General features: G+C 50.2%; 1 protein-coding gene across 1 annotated transcript; it reads right to left on the reverse strand.

Moving 5' to 3' along the window:
• Positions 1 to 3,119: 3,119 nt before the first annotated feature.
• On the reverse strand, positions 3,120 to 15,982 carry CDS2 (CDP-diacylglycerol synthase 2). Its single transcript, XM_009946412.2, has 13 exons — positions 15,954 to 15,982; positions 15,647 to 15,789; positions 14,538 to 14,634; positions 14,045 to 14,142; positions 13,169 to 13,308; positions 12,721 to 12,779; positions 11,898 to 11,980; positions 10,976 to 11,063; positions 10,568 to 10,636; positions 9,750 to 9,902; positions 9,324 to 9,443; positions 8,596 to 8,699; positions 3,120 to 7,909 (listed from the first exon to the last, which is right to left on the reverse strand). The coding sequence occupies exons 1-13, from the start codon at positions 15,972 to 15,974 to the stop codon at positions 7,780 to 7,782; spliced, it is 1,305 nt and encodes a 434-aa protein (XP_009944714.2). The 5' UTR covers positions 15,975 to 15,982; the 3' UTR covers positions 3,120 to 7,779.
• Between the last annotated feature and the right edge of the window lie 3,022 nt (positions 15,983 to 19,004).

The raw sequence follows: 19,004 nt of genomic DNA on the forward strand, positions 1-19,004 counted from the left end.
TACTTCCTCCTCCGTCCTCTGAGAGCGGCTGTGAACAACCCCATAAAAGTACTTTCCTGCCCTGCTTTCCTGCAAAGCTCTTGTCTTGCTTCCCCACCGCCGCCAAGGTGATGTCGCCTTTTTTGCTCCCGTTTTTGCTTCCCCTTCGGCTGATGCGGAGATGCAGCAGCCCGGCCCCAGCCTGCACCGAAACGTGGCTGCTCGGGGTTGCTCTCTGCACGCTGCTCGTTGCATTTGAGGAAGTGGGTGTCCTTCTTGGTGCCGTTGGCGCGCTAGAAAACTGCTTGCTGAAGGACACGGCCCAGCGCAGGGAAATGTTTTGCTCAGCAGCAAAGCGGAGTAGGTTGTGGCCCAATGCTGCAGGATGGTGTCTCCGAATGTTCTAATGCGTCCCGGTGTGCACGGCTGGACGACATGGGTGTCTTTTGCATTTTCTTATTGCAACTGCTGTCTAGTCCCCACAGCTGATTCAAGGGTTTTACACCGACATCGTAACCACGGTATGAGCAAAATGAGGGTGAAATGAGGCTGCTCTTGGAGGAAAGGCTGTGGGTATCAGAGCAGTGAGGGCCAGGGGATGTGGGCACGGACCCCACCAGGACCACCAGATCGAGCAGAGCCCCTTTCCCTGCCCACAACAGCGAGTGTATCCTGTTTCACGTCATTTAATGCTGTTTTTCCACAAAAGAAGTGGCCGCGCATCCCCAAAGCAGACTGCAGAGCCGTTGGACCAAGATGCCGCTCACGAGACACGGGGTGAATGCGAGGAAGGGTTGCTCCACTCACCGACACCCAAACGGAACACAAAGCAGCAAGGGTGACTGCAGACATGGCAGTGTGCCCCAAAGGCCTAACGGGGGGCTCCAGCCCCATTTCTCCCCCGTACTGGGAAAGCCCAGGCCCTGCAGAGAGGGAAGTTGCCCCGAACAGAAGCAGAAACGGCAACATGGGGAGCGCAGGGGGCTGAAAGAGGATGCAGCCACCGGTTCCCGTTCTGATTTGAAGCCCAGCCGTCACACCCGGGATGCACCCAGCCGCTTGCAAAAGCTTTTTTTTTGTTTTAGTGCCATGGTGTAAATTGAGGATGTGCCTCTCGGGGGCAGGAGCTGGAGCCTGCGCTGACTGCCCACCACCAGGATGGACCCTGGTGGGTTTATTTGGGTTAATCACAGCTGAAAAATGAATTTGTTGCTTTGAGCAGTGACTGGAGCCAGCTCAGAGATCCCCAGCTCACATATTCCGCTGCTGAAAGCCCAGAGAACATGACAGCGTGGAAAGCGGTGCTATCGCAACGGAGAGCCCAGCACGTACCCAAGCCTGAACTAGATTAACCCCAATATCCTGCTTTGGACCCAAACTGCCTGAATTAACTCCGTTTCTGCTGTAAGCGGAGCAGAGGGCCCTGAATGAGCCCTGAATTAAGTGTCATTTTTTTCCTCTTTGCAATAATATCTGCAGAAAGCCAGAGGAGCTCTAGGGGGTCACGCGTTTTAACCCTTTTTTTTTTTTTCTTTTCAACCTGTTTTTTTTTTTTTTCACAAAAGCCTGGCAGCAGCTTGTGAACAGCCGCCTTTCCCCACCTGCCTGTGTGAACAGGATGTCACGCGGCACTTTCCCCTCCCCAAGAAAGGAAACGGCAAGGGTTTGAGCCCAAAATCGTGCAATTCAGCCCAACAGTGTGTGGCTACACCGCAGCAGCTCAGCCCTCTCTGGCACCCTTCACAAGTGCCCAGAGAGCTGTTTCGCCTCCCTCCTGCTTGCTCCTGTCGGGGACCTGGTGACTGCCTCCAAGTTTGGGAAAGGACATCACAAAATTGGGGTTTATTTTCTTAGCAGTCAAGCCGGGCAGGCTGTTCCTGAACCGAATGCCCCAGGCGAACTTAAAAATGGCAAATCTCAGCCTGTAAGGTTGGTTGTTTTGTTTTGACATCGCTCTTCTGTCAGGATCTCATGGAAAAAGTGTTTGGGCAGAGGCTCACGCAGAGGGAGCCTGGTTCGAGGCTTACTGCCTTTATGGGTCTGGAGCACAGGTAGCACCAGGATTTCCACAGGGAATTTGCCGGTTTCAGTGTTTGATTTAATTCGGTTGGCACAGGATGGGGAGAACCAAGGAGGGCTCTCCCGCTGAGCGGCTGAACTGCCAACAGCAATGCAGATATGCCGGCCGCAGAGGCGGTCAGATGATGGGTCTGACTCACTGCGAGGCACGGGCACGCACGCTGCCCGGCCGTCAGCCCGCTCGGCAGCTTGCTGAGAGATTCCGTAGTCTGTTTTCCAAAACATTTAACGCCGAGGGATCTTTCAGGACCTCTTAGTAACGGCGTCTTAACTGCTTCGTAGGACTGCTGAAAGTTGCACGGTGCTGCTCAGCAATTTGCTATTTAGCTGGCTGGCTCCTCAGAGGGTGATGTGCGGCACCACGAGATTTGGAGATTTAGACTTATTTTGCAAGGTTGCTAGAGAGAAAGAGAGAGCATCGTATTTTGTTGTTGGAGGGTTAATTTGTCTGAAAATGCCCACACAGTGTGACAGGAAGCAAAAAGAAGGCTGCTGATGGGTTGGTTTGGCTTAGCTGATAAGTCAGAAACAGTCAAAATAACACTACAGCTAAAATTAGTAATGTTTTGCTGGCTACAGAAGGATTCTGCTCTCCTAACCCCACAGAAGTCAGGAGAAACAGCTGAAATGAAGCAATAATTTAGGCTAAGTGGAATTCCAACAGTTTTTCACACCCCCAATGAGATCTCTGGGGCAAAATGATCTTGTTTGCAGTGGGCAGTGGTGCCAACACTTCCCTCATCTTTGATCAAGATGGCCCCGTACGATCTGATCGCAGCTTCCACTACAACCCCCCCCGGAAAAGCAGCCGTTTGTGTCCCTCGTGCAGGTCCCGAATGGTCCAATCCCACCCGCGTCCTCAGCCCACCTACAACCTCCTCGTGCGTCTTTGCTGCAACCAGGTCTGCAGTCAGGAAGATCCCCGAGGCGGGAGAGCTATAGGGCTAGGAATGGGGGAATCCGAGTTTAAAACAGGCAGATCTGCCTTACAGAGCACGGAAAGGAGGTTTTCAGCATCTCCCCCAACTTGCCAACAGCGCTGAATAAAACTCCACTACAGATAATGGAACTTATATTTATTTAACAGTAACATATAGTATATAAATAGGGTAAATACTTTAAAATATACAATATATCACATTCGGACATTCGGTCAAAGAAAGGCAACTCTACATGTGTAGCTAAAACATTAATCAAAAGAACAATGCACAGAGAAAGAAGCAGATGGTAGAAACACATCAGGTCTGGAGAACAGGAGCACACAGAGATTACAGTAGTACAAAATGCAACTCTGGGGCTGGTTACAGAGGGCAGGAACCACAGGAGCTTTCACGTGATGCTTTTTGTGGCAAATGCCTGTCCCCAGGAGGCTCTGGACGGGCCGGAGGGATGCTTGCCACACAGCTCTGCCCTCCTCCTATCACACAGAGCTGGTCAGAGGAGGCAGCGGAAGGAAGAGATGCCAGGATCTAACAGCAACCATGCTCAGGGGAACTGGCTGCACACGTCAGAAACAGGAGACATACCTTGGAATACCAGATACCGGCATTTCACAACCGGCATTAGCTGATGCTACGGGATTTCCAGCTTCCTGAGCCGCACAGGGTGCCATAAACCCCAGGCAGCAGCTGCCCCTTCAGACCAGTGGCAGCAGACTTCTGAGCCCATCCCCCTGAAGAATAAGTAATACAGGCTGATCAGCACGGGACATGACACCGTACGCTGAAACTAGGTTTTGATGTTTCACTGAGCACTGCAGGCCACAACCTGGCCATGCACCCAATCTGCAAACTAATTTGGGCTCCAACTGGACTTGGCGAAGCAAATTCTTATCAGAGCCTGCCCCGTGCTCGTCTACACAGACCGAGCCCAGCCGTGCCTGCTCAGACTGTGGATCCAACTGGTGTCCGACCCGCATCGCTAAATCTCCCGACGGCAAACAAATGTCACAACCATTTAGTCACCTCCCCGGGACGGCCAGCTTCTCACGCCATGCAAAAGCAGCTTTCCAGCCACGTGCCATCCCTTTGCTTATGCTCACATCCCTCTCTGTCTGCTCCAACTGGAAAAGCAGTGACCGTCCGTGAGGAGGTGGTTTCCACACCAGCCCGACCCCCGCTGGGCAGCAGTAGTACCCTCGTAGGCTTCACGCTGCCCAAACCCTACTTTTCTCTTCCTTCCGACCCAAGCACACACACTGGCGATACAGGGCCTCCTCCCTTGCTGTCTGCTCTCACACTTATTTCCCTCTTGCTGGGCACAGGCAGGAAGAACAACGCCAGTCGTGGAGGCCACTGTGGACAAACCGTTGTACAATGCTGAGCTCGAGCCCTGCAGCTGGAGAAACTTCATGTGAGCATCCCCGCAGCGCCTTACCTAGCCATCCCTGCTGTCAGTTCGGCCTCGCCAGCAGCGCTACCTACCTCAGCCTCCCTCCAAACCTCAACTCTTGTGAGAGCTGCAGCACAACCAAGGTCCTGCAAAGCTTAATGCAATGAAAAGAGGCGCAAGGTTGTCTTGCTACATGTCCCTCGGCATCGCAGTTAACTCTTTTAGGGACGGCCAAAGCCAGTAACGTGAGCTTTTCCTTTTCTCTAACTTTCTAAGTTTAACTTGAAATATTTACAGCAAACGAAAGCCACTCACAGGCTGGACTGATGGGGAAAACCCTCCCAACGCCACCCCAGACAGCACGCTGCCACTAACAGCTGAGCAGTCCTATCACATACATTGATACCAGCGGTGTAAAAGTGGGTTTGCCAGCCACAGCTCCCAGCCGCATGGATGACACGCCACGGTGCTCACGAGTATTTCTCAGCAAGTTCAGCTGCACAGCTTGCAAATCACCTTAACAAGCCCCAGCTCCCTCCCTTCCTCCTCCACGTCTCAAATGGATGCGCCGTTCCCATCCAGTTTACTAAGCCCTGGTGCAGGATGAACCCTTGCCACGCAGCTTTACCCTTCAGGATCAAACCAGGCGTGGAAGTTCACCCTTCAACTGCGCTGCAGGGAAGGAAGCGAGAATAAAGCTGCGAGCTCCTCAGGAAAGCCACCCACTCGCATTACTGCTGCTGCTTCTCTCCCAGCCCTAGGAAGCCACTAAATGCAACTGCTTTGCCCTCCAGTGTCCACCCTCCAGCACTACAACCTTCAAAAGGGCTCAAATGCTACTTCAACTCAAAAGCATGCAGAAAAGCTTTGTGTCCGATTGTTGCCCCACTAATTACAACTAAAGAGGTACAAAAGGTTTAAAGCAAGACGAGCAGGAGACTAAAGACCCATAGGAAAAATTTCTTCATCTAAAGACCAGTGCGTTTTTGTAACATTTATCAGCATTATAGCTTCTTCTGCTGACTGATTCGCCACCCAACAGTGCACTACGAGGGGTTTTGGCAGGTGGCGGCAACGGACAGGGAGAATCCAGAAACGCACCAGCATGTCTCACCCCACAGGGCAAACTGCTTTTCAGGGACTACACAAAACCCTGTCACTCCCACAGCTATTCCCAGCTCGGGTAGCCCTTGCAGGTGCCCTCACTTTGCCCGGCTGAACTCAGCCAAATTGCCATGAAATGCAGACCAAATGTTCTCCCTGGGCAAAGCAAAATGGAAGCACCTTAATTCCCCCCTCCAATTTTCAAATTAGGGGCTTGGAGCAATGTCCTCTAAGCCGACAGAAAAGAACTCCCTGCCTAATTCCAGCTGGAAGGGAACAGCCTCCCCAACTAGTCCAGCAAAGCCTCTACGCCATGAACCAAATCCTGACCTGGCTCCATCGTAGCAGTCCTGACTCCTGCCAGCAGCCAGCAACTTCGCCAGCACCGCGCTGAAAATATTTGCCAGAAACAGACCATCTTTCTCTGCACTCCACACTTTCAATCAAACGCCTGTACTGGCAGTACAACGGGCACAGACTTCCACCCTGTGGTTCCTGTTCAGGGAGATGAAGCAGAGCTTACCACAGAGAGAGTCCTCTAGAAATGGAAGAGAGGTTGGGATCTGTTAATGTGTTTACACACACACTCACACACACACACGCTCCCTCGCTCGCTCAGGTTAAATGAAAGCACTGGCAGAATCAGAATATGAACTGCGAAGCATTTTCAGGTGGTGTATTTTCTGTCGATGCTCAGTTAGCTTGCAGCGTGTACGTGTCTCCATACAGGGGGGTGTCTGTGTATAAGGTTTACGTCAGCCACGGTTTGAAAACAGCAATGTACTTCTGTATTATCTTTCCCTCTCACTCGTTCCCCAGGTTAAAATAAGGTAAAGTTTCTCTCTCTCCCATGCACAAACTATGGAAAGAAGCAAAATCAGGGTCACCTTGTGTTGGGGAACATTGCGTAAGGTGTAAACTGGGGATGTTTTCACTACCTGATCACCAAAAAAAAAAAAAAAAATTTTACAATCTTTAGGGCTCTCATTTTTAAATAATAAAAAAGTATGACAAAATAAAGGAAGGTACTTAGATAAAATGTGCAACTGTTAAGTACAAACTATTTATGACAAGATTTAGTAAGCGAAGCAGGACAGAAGCCTGCAGGTAAATGAACCCAGACTGAAATGCGACACAGACCATGATAAACTCAGCAGCACGACATCTAGAACTCAAGTAACAAACAGGTGATAGACATGATCCCTGAAAGGAAAACAAAATACCCAGCTGATAGCACCAGCAGGGTGCTGGAGCCCCAACCAGCAACCATCAGAAAAAAGACAGAGTTGGAAATTGCTCTCCAAATTAGTTAAAATACCCCAGTGTGGGATTTCTAACCTTTGAGAAACGAAAAAGTGTGGTTCAGTGTTTCTTAAAGGTTCTCTGATGGCGGAAAAAAATGAACCAAGTTATTTAAAGGGTTGTTCTTACTTGGCAGGAATTACTCAATGAAACTTCAATGTTCTTTAAAACCTATTTACTTGACTCAGTTTTGAAGCAATTTGAACCTCCCCCATTCCCACAAGCGACTACCAGTTTCTTGACAAATCGTCCCCACTCATTTCTGGTTTAATTGGTTACAAAAATCTTACTTGCCAAAATATCAGCCATAAGGGGGGAATGCGAGAGGCACAGCAAAAACCAGCAAGTGAAAACAGATGCACGTGCCTGGCTGGGCAGAGGAAATATGGCTGGATTAGCACAAGATCCTCTTCCAATTAACGGAGCCTTGTGCTCGCCATGCAGGCTGCGAGGGGGCTGCGCGCGGGCATAAACGCGGCTTTCTGGGAAAATGAACGTTGCGTTCACAGTTCCCACCGGAGAAACTGATGGTCCCCAGAGGTGCCCTAGTGAATGCAGCCTGGCACGACGGCCAGGGGAGCTGCACGACCTCGCCTTCCCTGCGGGCTCCCGCGCGCAGAGGCGGGTGTACGGACAACGCGTCGTCTGTTCCCTGCATAAACACACTCGGGAAAAGTTCAGCTCTGGCCACGTGCATCGAAGGTTAAGGACAGACCACGAGGACCGTCGTACCCTTCTACTTCACCCAACGGTCTTTCCAAGCCTCAACTCCTTTTCAGCTACAAACCCAAGATTTGCTCATTTGAACCAAAGCTATATAAATATATTATTAAAAAAAACCCAAAACACAAATGCAAACATTTACCAAGAAAGGAAGAAAAGTTACAGTGAAATGAGGCCTTGTTATTGTCTTAAATCAGGCAAGCCAGGAATTTCCTCGAGGAGGCCTGTCTGTTTTCAGTCCCGTTCTAATCGCCCAGCTCTCTATGCGTCCTCCAAACCACCTAACATACCCCGGTCAACAAGATGTGCTTTTAGCGTGTTGAAGATGTGGAGCTGCTGGTCTGGCCGCAAGGTTAAGAACTGCTGGATCAGTTTGCTTGGGTTGGGACCTCTGAAACACAAAAGCATCATTATTAGTGAGTCACATTGCTAAATCTCAATGATCTGGGAACCCACACGCAACTTCTTCAAAATAATAGGCCTAAAGTAATAGCCATGTTGCCCACTCCTTCACCGGCTCTACCCAGGGAGCTTAGCTCCATCTGGGATGTGGAACTGGATTGGAAAGGCACAGGATGCTGTAAACAAAACAAAAAACCCACAACAAACCCAACCTCTTTCAAGAGGGTTGTGCATCTTCCCTTCGCAGCAGACGCTCTCCCTCAAAAATCAAAGCAGCCACATAAAGACAGTTCCTCAGCTCCTTCAGTACATCTCTTGTGCACCTACAGGCTTTCTTCTATGCTTGGCTACAGAATACTTGTTAATGCTACAAAATCAGATTTTTCTGCTTGTTCAGACTCTGGAAACCCTGCTCAAGATTCCCAGGGATGCAGGAGGGACATGGAGGAGGTTCAGAGGGACTGGAATAGCAGAAATGTTGTGTTTCCAGCTCTGCATGACCCTGCTAAGATCTCTTAAGCATCTGCTTCCCTTCTTCAAGCCTCCATTTCCTCTCTTTCTCTGTCTTGTATTTTTAGATGTTAACCTAACAGGAGTAACAACTCTCTTCTTACAAGCCTGTGCATCACTTAAGTTTGACAGGGCCCCCAGACTTCACCACAAAGCAATAAATACCTGATAAAGCTTGCGATGTACACGTTAACAAAGGTGGCCATCAGGTACTGACAGTCAAAGCGGTCCATGATACCTCCGTGCCCTGGGATTGTGTTGGCAAAGTCCTGTGCAAAAGCAGAAGGGATTGCATTTAGCACTTTCAAAAGCCCGTGACCTGTACTTGCTCATGTACCTCTACGCACAACACTTGCGCCCTTGCTCTAATTCCTCCCAGAAGGCAAAGGTCAGAGTAAGAGGACGTTGTGTTTAATCTCGCCCTGGTTTTAAAAGTTTCTCTTTTATGAAGTCTACAAGTGCCTGAGGGACATCAAGGCTTAACTCTCATCTGTCACTCAAAGGTCAAGGAAGGCTAACGTTTATCTCTTGCAACCCTGTCTTGTCTTTCAAGGCATCTTACCCGAACACAGACTGTTTATACATAAAACCAGCCAGCAAGACATCAAGGGAAGCCTCAGATTGCAAAATTTCCTGACTGGTTCTTTCTTCCTCTATGTCAAGTTCTGCACCAAAGCAGGGTTTAGAGTGTCACAGCAGAAATTTTAAGCTCTCTCCTCATTCACTCAGAAAAACTAGATCCCGCTCCAGCATTTTACCTGTGACCGAACAAACCTCCCCTCCCTTCCCAAAGCACCCAGCCTGCCACTCCTTGGAGCACAGGGACTCTTCAGGGTGGTAGCAACCATTTAGTCTTTCCTCTCTAAAATGTAAGTGACCTTCACCATCCTCACCTTGATTTTGAAGGCCCTCTTAAATCCACTAGCAAAGAAGCCTCCGAATGGCCCAATGAGGGAGGCGAAAGTAGACAGTGCGATGCTGTGGATTTGGAAGGGGTACATCCGGACTGTCTTCTGCAGAAAGAAAAACATGTCAGAGCAGGATTTTCAACGAGAATAACACTGCCCACCGCTTGCCCCTCTTTCTCTGCTCTCCCCGCTTTAGGTCTGTTGGTTTCCAAGTGGGCTAATGTCCCATCAGATTTAGGACAATTCCTTTGGGCCTTCAACCAACACGGAGCACCACTAAATTCCCCCTTTTTCTGGATGTACTATGATCCCCTGTCATGTTCCTTCGAAGACCGTCAAAATAAAGCCCTGATCTCTTTTTTAGTGTTCCTATCCCAATAAATAAGATCCAATAAACAGAGAAAGTCCTACCCAGCCCACCACGGACTGCAGCACCAAGGGGATGTTGTATTCCTGTAGCTGGAACAGCTCGGATGGCTCACAGTCCACCGTGAAGCTGTTGGTGTCATTGTTGAACTCCACCGGACAGGTGAAGCACCGGTACCCAGACATCACGTAAGACAACTTCAAGGAGAGAGAAAAAGAGATGCGGCGAGAGAAAACGGGATTAGTGTTTTCCTGAGCAACGTGGCAGAGGCGATCTCAAAGGAAAAGGCCACTCAAGGAGACAAGGCGAGGAGGGAGCCACGCTCCCAGCTTCATTAAGAAGATTACTCTCCTGAGAAGCAGTAATTGGCTAAAGGCAGAGTAAGCGTTTTCGTTCAGTAAGTGCATCTGTTCAGCAAGCAGACAGCAGAGCCCCGTACGAACGGGCTGAGACAGGCTGCACCACTTGGCTGAGAGGACGGAAACAAGCAGAGGCAGAGATCATCGTAAAAACAGATAAGAATATTCTGAGAGCGCTGAATTCCCCACACAGCCCTGGAAATGATGCACAGCATTCATCCAACAGCAGCAGAGAGAAAATTTCAAGGATAATTATTGTAATGAACATGTCAGAGGGTCTAACAGTGACTACAAACTCCCTCCAGTACTCTGCTCCATCTGCAGTATCTGCACACAGCACAAAACGCAGCCACGGACCAGTTCAGACCCTGGCCAGTAAGGAAAATGTGAAGTCTCTGACAAGAGCTGGGAGAGCTTAGAGCTTGACTGCATTTTTTAGACAAAACACTGTCACCCTACGAAGGGAAAAGACCAATGAAACAAGCACCATGATCGCTACTTACCAGCAATCCAAACAAAACGGTGGCAAAAAATCCTCCAATAAAACCCTCCCAGGTCTTCTTTGGGGAGAGCTGCCAGAGAGAGAGAGAGAGAAGGGGGTGATCACAAACTGTACATCTCCACGCACCGCCGCACACCGATGCAGCCCTTCCTCGTTGTGAAGTGCTGAGACAAGTACAAACCGGTGCCAACAACCAACAAATAAAGAGTTTGGTCAGAAGCTGACACTAACATCTCGGTCTGAAACGGTTCGTTTAACTTTACAGCCTCCACGACCGGGATGCCCACCAAGCTTCATTTGGAGACTCGCTTCAGAACCACAACAAGCCTCAAAACTGGAGATGAGGGAACACAGGCCTAAGACTCAAAGAAGCCAAAAGGTGTGTTTTGCCCACCAAAGTGTTACAAACCTTGATGAGTGGCGTGCGGCCGAAGAAGAACCCGAACATGTACGCCATGATGTCATTGCAGATCACACAGGAAATCGGGACGATGAACCTAGATGGGAGAAGAATCAAACCATTGCCAAGTGCCAAGATCAGACAACTCCCAAGACTTAGCTGAACAAGCAGTTGCTTCATAAGATGCTCTGCAGTGCCGCCACAGCAATGTCTTCCCCTCCAATGCAATGCCAGGAGCAACCACTTGAACCTCCTAAGGAAATGGGGGGGGGTTACTCTAGCGCTCTGGACTAAAAAGCAGGTCGTGTACCCAGAATGGCCTGTTTTAAGCACATTTTCTTCTGCCACACACGACATGCTGTTAGACAGTCGCCTCCTTTACCCCCCGGAGAGGTTGCATTTTAGTTGTAGGCAGGCGGCTCCCAAAGCACTCCGGGCTGGCTGTGACACGCAGAGGCACATGCAGTCCTAAAGCTGCCAAAATTAGTTCCTGGCCCCGCTGGTTTTGGGAAGACCAACAAAGGGGCTTCCCCTCTGCAGCAGGAGTAAGGCAGTGACTTCCCCCTCCTTTCACAGTGCTGCTGTGAACAGGATGCTGACAGCATTGCCCCGAATCAAGTGCCGAGCAGCACTTCCCCAGCTGTTTGTGGGTCTAAAGAGAAAGCATCTACACACGCCTGACGCTGCCTGAAAGGTCCCCGCACCCCACGGCGATTTCCAGATTTACAACGACTCTCTGTACTGCACAAAGCCAGTCCTGAGGCGCTGAGGTATCGCTCAATCTTTTGCTTTTCTATTCTGACCAGGTTAGTCCCTCACGGGAAGCCCCTTCTCCTTGGCTGGTTGTTTAAAAGAACAGTTTTAACCCAAAGCATGGTCGTTCGTTTCCGGCTGCAGAAACCAAAGCAACTCAGAGCACACGGCAACTCACCAGATCATTCCTTCAAACAGGTTGTGAATGATGAGGTGCGACTGGGTGACGACAATTAGCAACGTCACATGGGTCCATCCAAACTGGAAGAGAAGACAGCACACAGTCCAGCCTGCCTAGAGACACTGCCCAGACGCATCGCTGGCAGAAATCAGATACCGTTGGCTCCCTCTCAGACAGGGAACGGCTCATGCACGTGTGCATTTCTAACATGCACCTTCATCACGACAAACACCAAGAGTCACAAAGAGCAGGGAACAGTCACCCGTAGTAATTTATGGGCATGTTCTTCAGCTCAAGCCCAGAGGTGACCTTCATCAGGAAGACTTCTGCAGGATCAAATGCTCTCTAGCCCACCCCTATCCCATACATCTCACTCAGCCTTCTGAGAGGAGAACACTCACAGATACCCAAGCCGTATCCCTGTGCGCTGAATATACTGGAAAGCGAAACTAGCTGCGTCGATGGTCAAAGACAAGCAATGCCTTAGTGACCTTTGGGAAAAGGGGGACATAGCCAGTTAACCCTGGTGGCAATCTACCCTCAGTGCAAGAGTCAAGGAGCCTTGGGCAGTCCTCTCAGCTTGCAGAAAGTTTCTCGATAGCATCCACAAGTGCAGAGAGAAGAGAATGCAGGTTGGCAGGGAAATTCCTAAACCTACAGTCTGATCACAGTAGCTTTGCTTCCAGGCAGCAGTACAATGCACAACCAGCCCAGAAGCATCTACTGACACGTAGTGCTCTACACAACAGTTCCAAGCAGACTACATTATTCCTTCTTCTGCCTCCAACTGGGGGCAGCCAGGCCCTGCATTTAACCTTACCATGTAGAACTGGAGGCGATAGTGTTTCTTCACCAGACTCAAGACAAACATGCAGAAACCTGACGAGAGGCAAAAGAAAAGAAAATTATGGGAATGTATCTTCAACAGGAAGAAATACTTTTTTACCACGATGTTGCACAGCTCAGGATTTGCAGAGTGGGAAAACGCGCTGCTCTGGAAGTCACAAAATACCATTGCCTCCAAGTAACACTCGGAGAGATGAAGAAACAAGCCTGGCTGCCCCATACAGATTACAGAGTTTTCTTCTACAGAGCCTCGTGTAAGAGATTTGCCATGACTACTCTACCCACACAGCCAAGTTACAGCATCACTGAAGAGCAGAGGTAAGTTGCTGGGGATACTGCATTGGACACGATACTTGGGAGTTCAAGGAGATTTCTTCCCTCCAGCCCAGACAAGATTAACCAACAGAAAATGTGGTCTCTACCTGTTAAGTACAGGGCAAAAGAAATGAAGCGGTGGTATTTGCTGAGAATCCGCAGGGGTTCCTCTCTCTGAACCAGGGTGAAGAAATAATCTGTCACAGTCTCGCCATAGAAAAAGTAGTTTACGCAGAGCAGGAAGTACCTGTGAAGGATGCAGAGGCTCATTAGCAGGAACCCTGAAAGGCTTCTGGAGAAACACAGAAAGCGACTGATCCCTAAGGTCTTCACATTGCTCTGGAGCACTGCAAACAGGCTATCCTCAGGTGACAGCCAGAACTTTATTTCCCCCAGTTTAGAAGTGTCACCTTCATTTAAACTAGTGGCTGCATCACTCAGCTCCACTTTGCGATGGATCCCACCACCCAGGTTCGGTCCTGGCCTTCTGCTGCACAAGGACTTTCTGCCTTTAGGTGGCACTCCTCAACAGGCCTCTGCGAGCTTGTGCAGCGGCACAGCACCAGCCCTGGGCTTTCTGGAAGCGCTGCTCCTGCCCTCTCCCCAGCCTTCTGTCCCTACGCTCAGCCCTGTTGCACAACCACCTAAAAACTCGCGTCCCACCCAAGCAACCATGTCCATCTCTAGGTGGTGATGCCTGTCAATGCTGTTCCTTGCACAGATCATGGCTTTCAAATCTCTGCCCTTCATCAACAACAGGACAAACTTTATCAATACAGGCTCTTTCAAGGTATTGATCTATCGAGATTTCTGGGGGCTTTTCCTTTACAAGAGCTGCTAACACATGACATGGGTCAACACGCAGCAATCCCAGGGTCTCCGGTTTGGAGGTAGCCAGGTGATCCCCTCGCTGCTTGTCTGCAACGAGATGAAGCGTCACTACTGCACGCAAGCCTGGGGAGGGGAGCAGCCCCCTTACTCACCAGCTGAGCGTCCTAAACCAGGGCAGGTCATACGAGTGGTACACGTTATAGCCAATAGTGATAATCTCGTGGAAACATTTGATCTGGACACACATCACCTGCACAAAAAGACATCCAGAAGCTGTTTTACATGTTGGTTAAACATCTCTCCTCAAGGAGATAAAAACATACATGTGCAGAGCAAAAGATACTTCAGCAGTCGCTGTCAGTCTGGCAGGAGCCTCCTACTCGAACATGGGAAGCTCACCATGTTGTTCTTCCCTGCCCTTTCCTCCGCAGGAGGTTTCTAACAACCTCTTGTATTAGTTTCAGTTGCAGCCACATGCTGACCACCAGGGCAGGCAGTCACAGATGCCTTCCAGGTTTCCTCCATGGGAAGAGAAATCCAGCAAGCTGAATAAGGACCTCTAAAACATAAGGCTCTGAGCTGCCCACCCCAGCAACCTTCCCCCCCACCGCTGTGAACATCAGGGCATCTCTCTAGAGCACTTACTATTGTCATTAAGACCATGGGTCCCAAGTAGATGATAATGAAGAAGAAGGTAATCATTGCCAGCGTGAGGATGCCTCTTACCCACCAATTCTTCCATCTAGGCCATAAAGAAGGAAAGTCGTTAGAGAAAGTCAAAACAAAGCGAGGAAGCAGGACAGGGCTTCTGCTTTCTGCACATTACAGGAAGGAAACTGAGCCCTGGAAACCCCAAGTTCCCTTTCAGTGTTGCAGAGACACCTTGATCCACTGATGAAGACCTGGTTGCAGCAGCTACAAGGCTACAGTTCAGCTCAGTCTTCCCTTCTATGAGCCTCACTAAATGCAGAAAGTATCAGCCAGGTGCAGAGCATCTCCAGGGACACTGAAACAGGGCAGGAGAGTGTCTGTTCCTGTTCTGCTACAGGTTTCCCACGCCTCGGACAAGCTGCATGGTAAGTTGAAATAAAACGGGGTCCATTACCCCTCTTTGCACTCCTGTTCAAGAGGAGACATGAGCCCTGGTGTGTTGTATCCTCACTACTCTCCAGCAGATCCTGCCTTGAGCCTCTCCCATCCTCACAGCACACCCAGGAGAGACACTTTCTCCCGTAATATAAATAAGATGCTTTTCCACCAAAGCAGTCTGTAGAGAACACTCCCAGTTTGTTCTTAAATCCTGTCTTTATCAGCACGCTTTTCTCATGTATTCCTGCAGAAGCAGGTCACACTAGTGGTTAAAAGCCACCCAAGTTGCAGTCTTGGCTGAGAGCGCTGCCAAAGCAAAACGCAACCCTCTTCTGCCCCACCCAGGCCTCTTTTCACCTGCCCGGACCAGGCACGCAGCGAGGCAGCCCTCCCGCAGCACTCCTCCGCCACCGGCCTCTCCCACGCACAGCAGCCCCCAGCGCTGCACCCTGCTCTCCCCGCTGGCATCACCGTCACCTTCTGCTTCCTCCTGTGGCCTCAGGGGCACCTTCCTGCTTGCACAGCGGCGAGGGAGAGGGCAGCGCTGCCGAGAGCTGCTCACTCGGCTTCCAGCAGCCACCACCACGCTGCTGGGGCTGGGAAAGCCGCGGTGAAGCTGCAGGGGCCCTGGCAGCAGAGGGGGAACGACGCTCAGCGAGTGCTACCTTGAGGACAGGTTGGAGAGAGCTCTGTTCAGGACCTCTGGAGTGTCATCCGATGTCGGCACCGGGGGCGATCCTCCAAATTCGGATTTGCTTTCGCTGTCTGAGGCTGTCTCTCCATCTAGCTTGTTCTCGGACTCTGACTCCTGCAAGTTAAGAGAGACAAAGAGCTTTACTAGACCAGCCCACTGGATGCAAGACCTACCACCACTCTGCTTCTGCATGAGAGAAGGAGGAGAAGAAAATATTCTGGGTTATTACAGGGGGTTATACCCATGAGGAACAATGTCAAGTGTTTTAGGTGACATACGTGATGGGTTGTACTCTCCATCAGTGCCAGCAGCAGCCTCAGAAAAGGATCCGTTCCCTCTGAAAGGTGCCTCGCAGCTGATTAATAAGTATCTCCAAGTGCAGCAAGTGCTTCAGGGACACAGGCTTGTTAGCAGGAATTTTTACAAGGTCTCCCAAACCCCAGGCAGATCTCCAAGCATGCAACACTGCCCAAATTAGACAGAAAGAAAGGCCTCCAAGCAGACAGGCTCAAGGCCTCCAGACAAGACTCTTCAACTGCTGACTTTACATGCGGGCACTAAAAATACCACCAAGCCCATCCTCAAATAGCTGAAGAGGAAGAGCGTGGCTTATCACTCAGGCCCAGCCATCCTCTCTGGCCGCAGAAGAAACCTGATGTACTGGCAAGAAACACACGTGCTTTCCCCGCCCCTCGTACCCCTCCAGCACTCAGCTCAGAGCAAAGTCCTGTATTTAGGGGTTAGACAAATACAGGCGAGGCAGGAGGTTACTAAAGGCTCCGCAACAGGCCAGTGGTGGAAAAAGGATTACAGATGACCTCCTGGCTCCCAGGCAGTCCCATACCCTCTCCCCAGCAGCAGTTTTTCCTCAGGTCCAGCTCCTGAACAGAGGACGAATCCAAACTTCCACATTTTGCCCCTCGTTCCAGCAGCAGAGCTTCATCCTGCTCCTCAGTCCTTGAAGCAAGGAAGGAAAATGGCACTCCCTGGGGAGCAAGGCAGAGCCTGTGCTTTTGGCCTCAGACCACGGGCTATTTTAAAACTCCCGGAAAAAAAGACAGCATGTTTGCAGGAAAAACAAGGAGGGAGCCGAGCTGATAAACGCTGGGAGCTCTGCAAACAAAGTGACTTCATCCCTTTGGGCTCCCAGGCTCTCAGCCCCGCGCTCGGAGGAGGGGGACCCCCACCAAAACAAGCATCCGCTGGGACTGGTTCGGTGTAACCAAATCGAGGGGTATTTGTAGTTCACTAGAGCAGTGAGACTTGAGCTGCTCCCTTAGTTAAGGCAGGAAAAGCCCCAAGCTGTGATGTATCAATGGCTGCAGGCCAGGCTCTTAAAACAGACCAGGACAGCTAGACACCGTCAGGTGGAGGCAGCTAAAAATACGCCGGTGTTGTCAGAGGTGACTTCCAGGGATGAGCGAAGCACCAGTCGCACCCTGCCTCGCCTCTTCCTCGCTCTGCGCTCGCCTCCTTCCATTCCCATCATCTGGGAAGGAAGAGGAAAGTAAAACTAAAGACCTCTGCCAGCACCGATGGGGGTTTGGAGAGCTGGCAAAGAAATGCAGCTTGGCTTTTTTTTTTTCAGCTGTTTTTTAACTGACCTGTAAAATGCACTTGTCCCTTGGACTCCAGAGAGATTTAGTGCCATTTAGCTGGGAACACACAAAAGATCAAATCCATAAGGCAGCTGCAAATGGCGCCAGGCAAAAAGACTGGAAATGATAAAACTCCCTGAAGAGCATGAGTTTGGCATCCTATAGCACAGGTCAGGGGCTCTGTTCCTGAGCAGCTTTTGGGAAATCAGTGCACTGTGCTTAGCTCTGGTCTCTGTTTCCCTTTGCAATGCTTTCTCTACGCTTTCTCCAAGGATTCTCAGCAGAATTCCCCTGTGAGCAACCTAAATAACAGAGAAAAGCTTCAGCTCCAGCCTGACCAAACTCAGTTTCTCCGCTGGTCTTCTAGATCACATTTAGGAAATGGGGCTTTTCTTCCCTCGTTGCCCATTTCTAAAAAAGCAAAACGAATGTGACTGATTCCAATCAAACGGGCAAGGAAGTGCTCAGGCACTTAGGGCAACAGCCATCATCTGTATAGGCTAAAATCAAAAACCTCAAGCAGATGCCTAATGCAGTCCAAGCATCCATCATCTCATGCAAGTCCCAGGCTCGCCAGCCACACGATGAAAGGATTAAGCATTGAAACGAGGAAGCGGATCCAAGCCAGCATCTCTGCATTTTATTCCCCAAAGCACTGACGTTGCCAGGCTAAGTGCAGAGCAGGCAAGTTTCCTTGCCTGTAGCCCAGAGGACCAGAAGTTTCGCAAAGTGCTCAGAGACCAAAAGAAAGGGAAAGAGCACTGATGCCTTCCACCCTTCTGCTCCTGGCCAAGAACATGAAGGATGAAAGCAACTGTGTGGCTCAAGAGAAAAAGGAATTTGATGTTGCAACCGAGCTGATCTACCAACTGCTGGAATGGGCAGCCCCGATCTCTGCCCAGCCAATGATTTCTTGCACTGACACCAACGGTGCAGCTAAACTGACATCAACTACACCACCAGTCACCTGATCCTCTGATTTCAGTGCAACGCCAAACCCAGCCTTGTGCTGCAAAGTGCTTTGATCTCCAAGATCAGCAGCAAAGCCCCACCGGATCAGTCCAACGGCGCACGCATCCCGCTGCTCCCCGCTTCATCCTCAGCAGTGGGAACAGGAGAGGTTGTGCAACAGACACCGCTCCAGCGAACGCTGCCACGTTATTTCCAGAGAGCACAAAGAAGGCAATCAAGAGGTTTGTCAGGATAAAGGGCCGTTGTTAGGGTTCAGCATTAAATGTAGGGCTCATTCCTGCCACATGTCTCGCTTGCTCAATTTAAGCCTGATGGGAGGTGGAAGAAAACATTTCCCCTGGCGGAAGAAATCGCCAGTCAAAGTGAGGGCTAACGTACAGTTTAACATCTTCCCTTCGAAAACAACTGAGCGGCGTCAGGAATCAGCTCTTCTCCCCACTTAGATCTCTCTCTGAAACGGAGTGCTGAGATTATATAGGACACTGTGCCAGATATAGGCTATGGAGAGGACTCAGTAATTGACACTATTTTTATACCTTTTATGCAAATTGCAACCATCAGCCTACAAATCACCAGTTTAAGCAGCTGAGCGGGGTGCTAAATAACTTGTTTAAGCCCGAGCGTGATGCACCCTGGTCTGGACTACTTAATCCAGCTGTGGCATTGCCTTGGTAACACCCTCCCGCACGCTTCCACTGCTATCTCGCCAGTCCTCTGAGCCAGACAGATCCAGTCCCCGAAGGATAATCATCAGATAGC

Source organism: Leptosomus discolor, chromosome 23, assembly GCF_034619465.1.
Source record: "Leptosomus discolor isolate bLepDis1 chromosome 23, bLepDis1.hap2, whole genome shotgun sequence".
Lineage (NCBI taxonomy): Eukaryota > Metazoa > Chordata > Aves > Leptosomiformes > Leptosomidae > Leptosomus > Leptosomus discolor.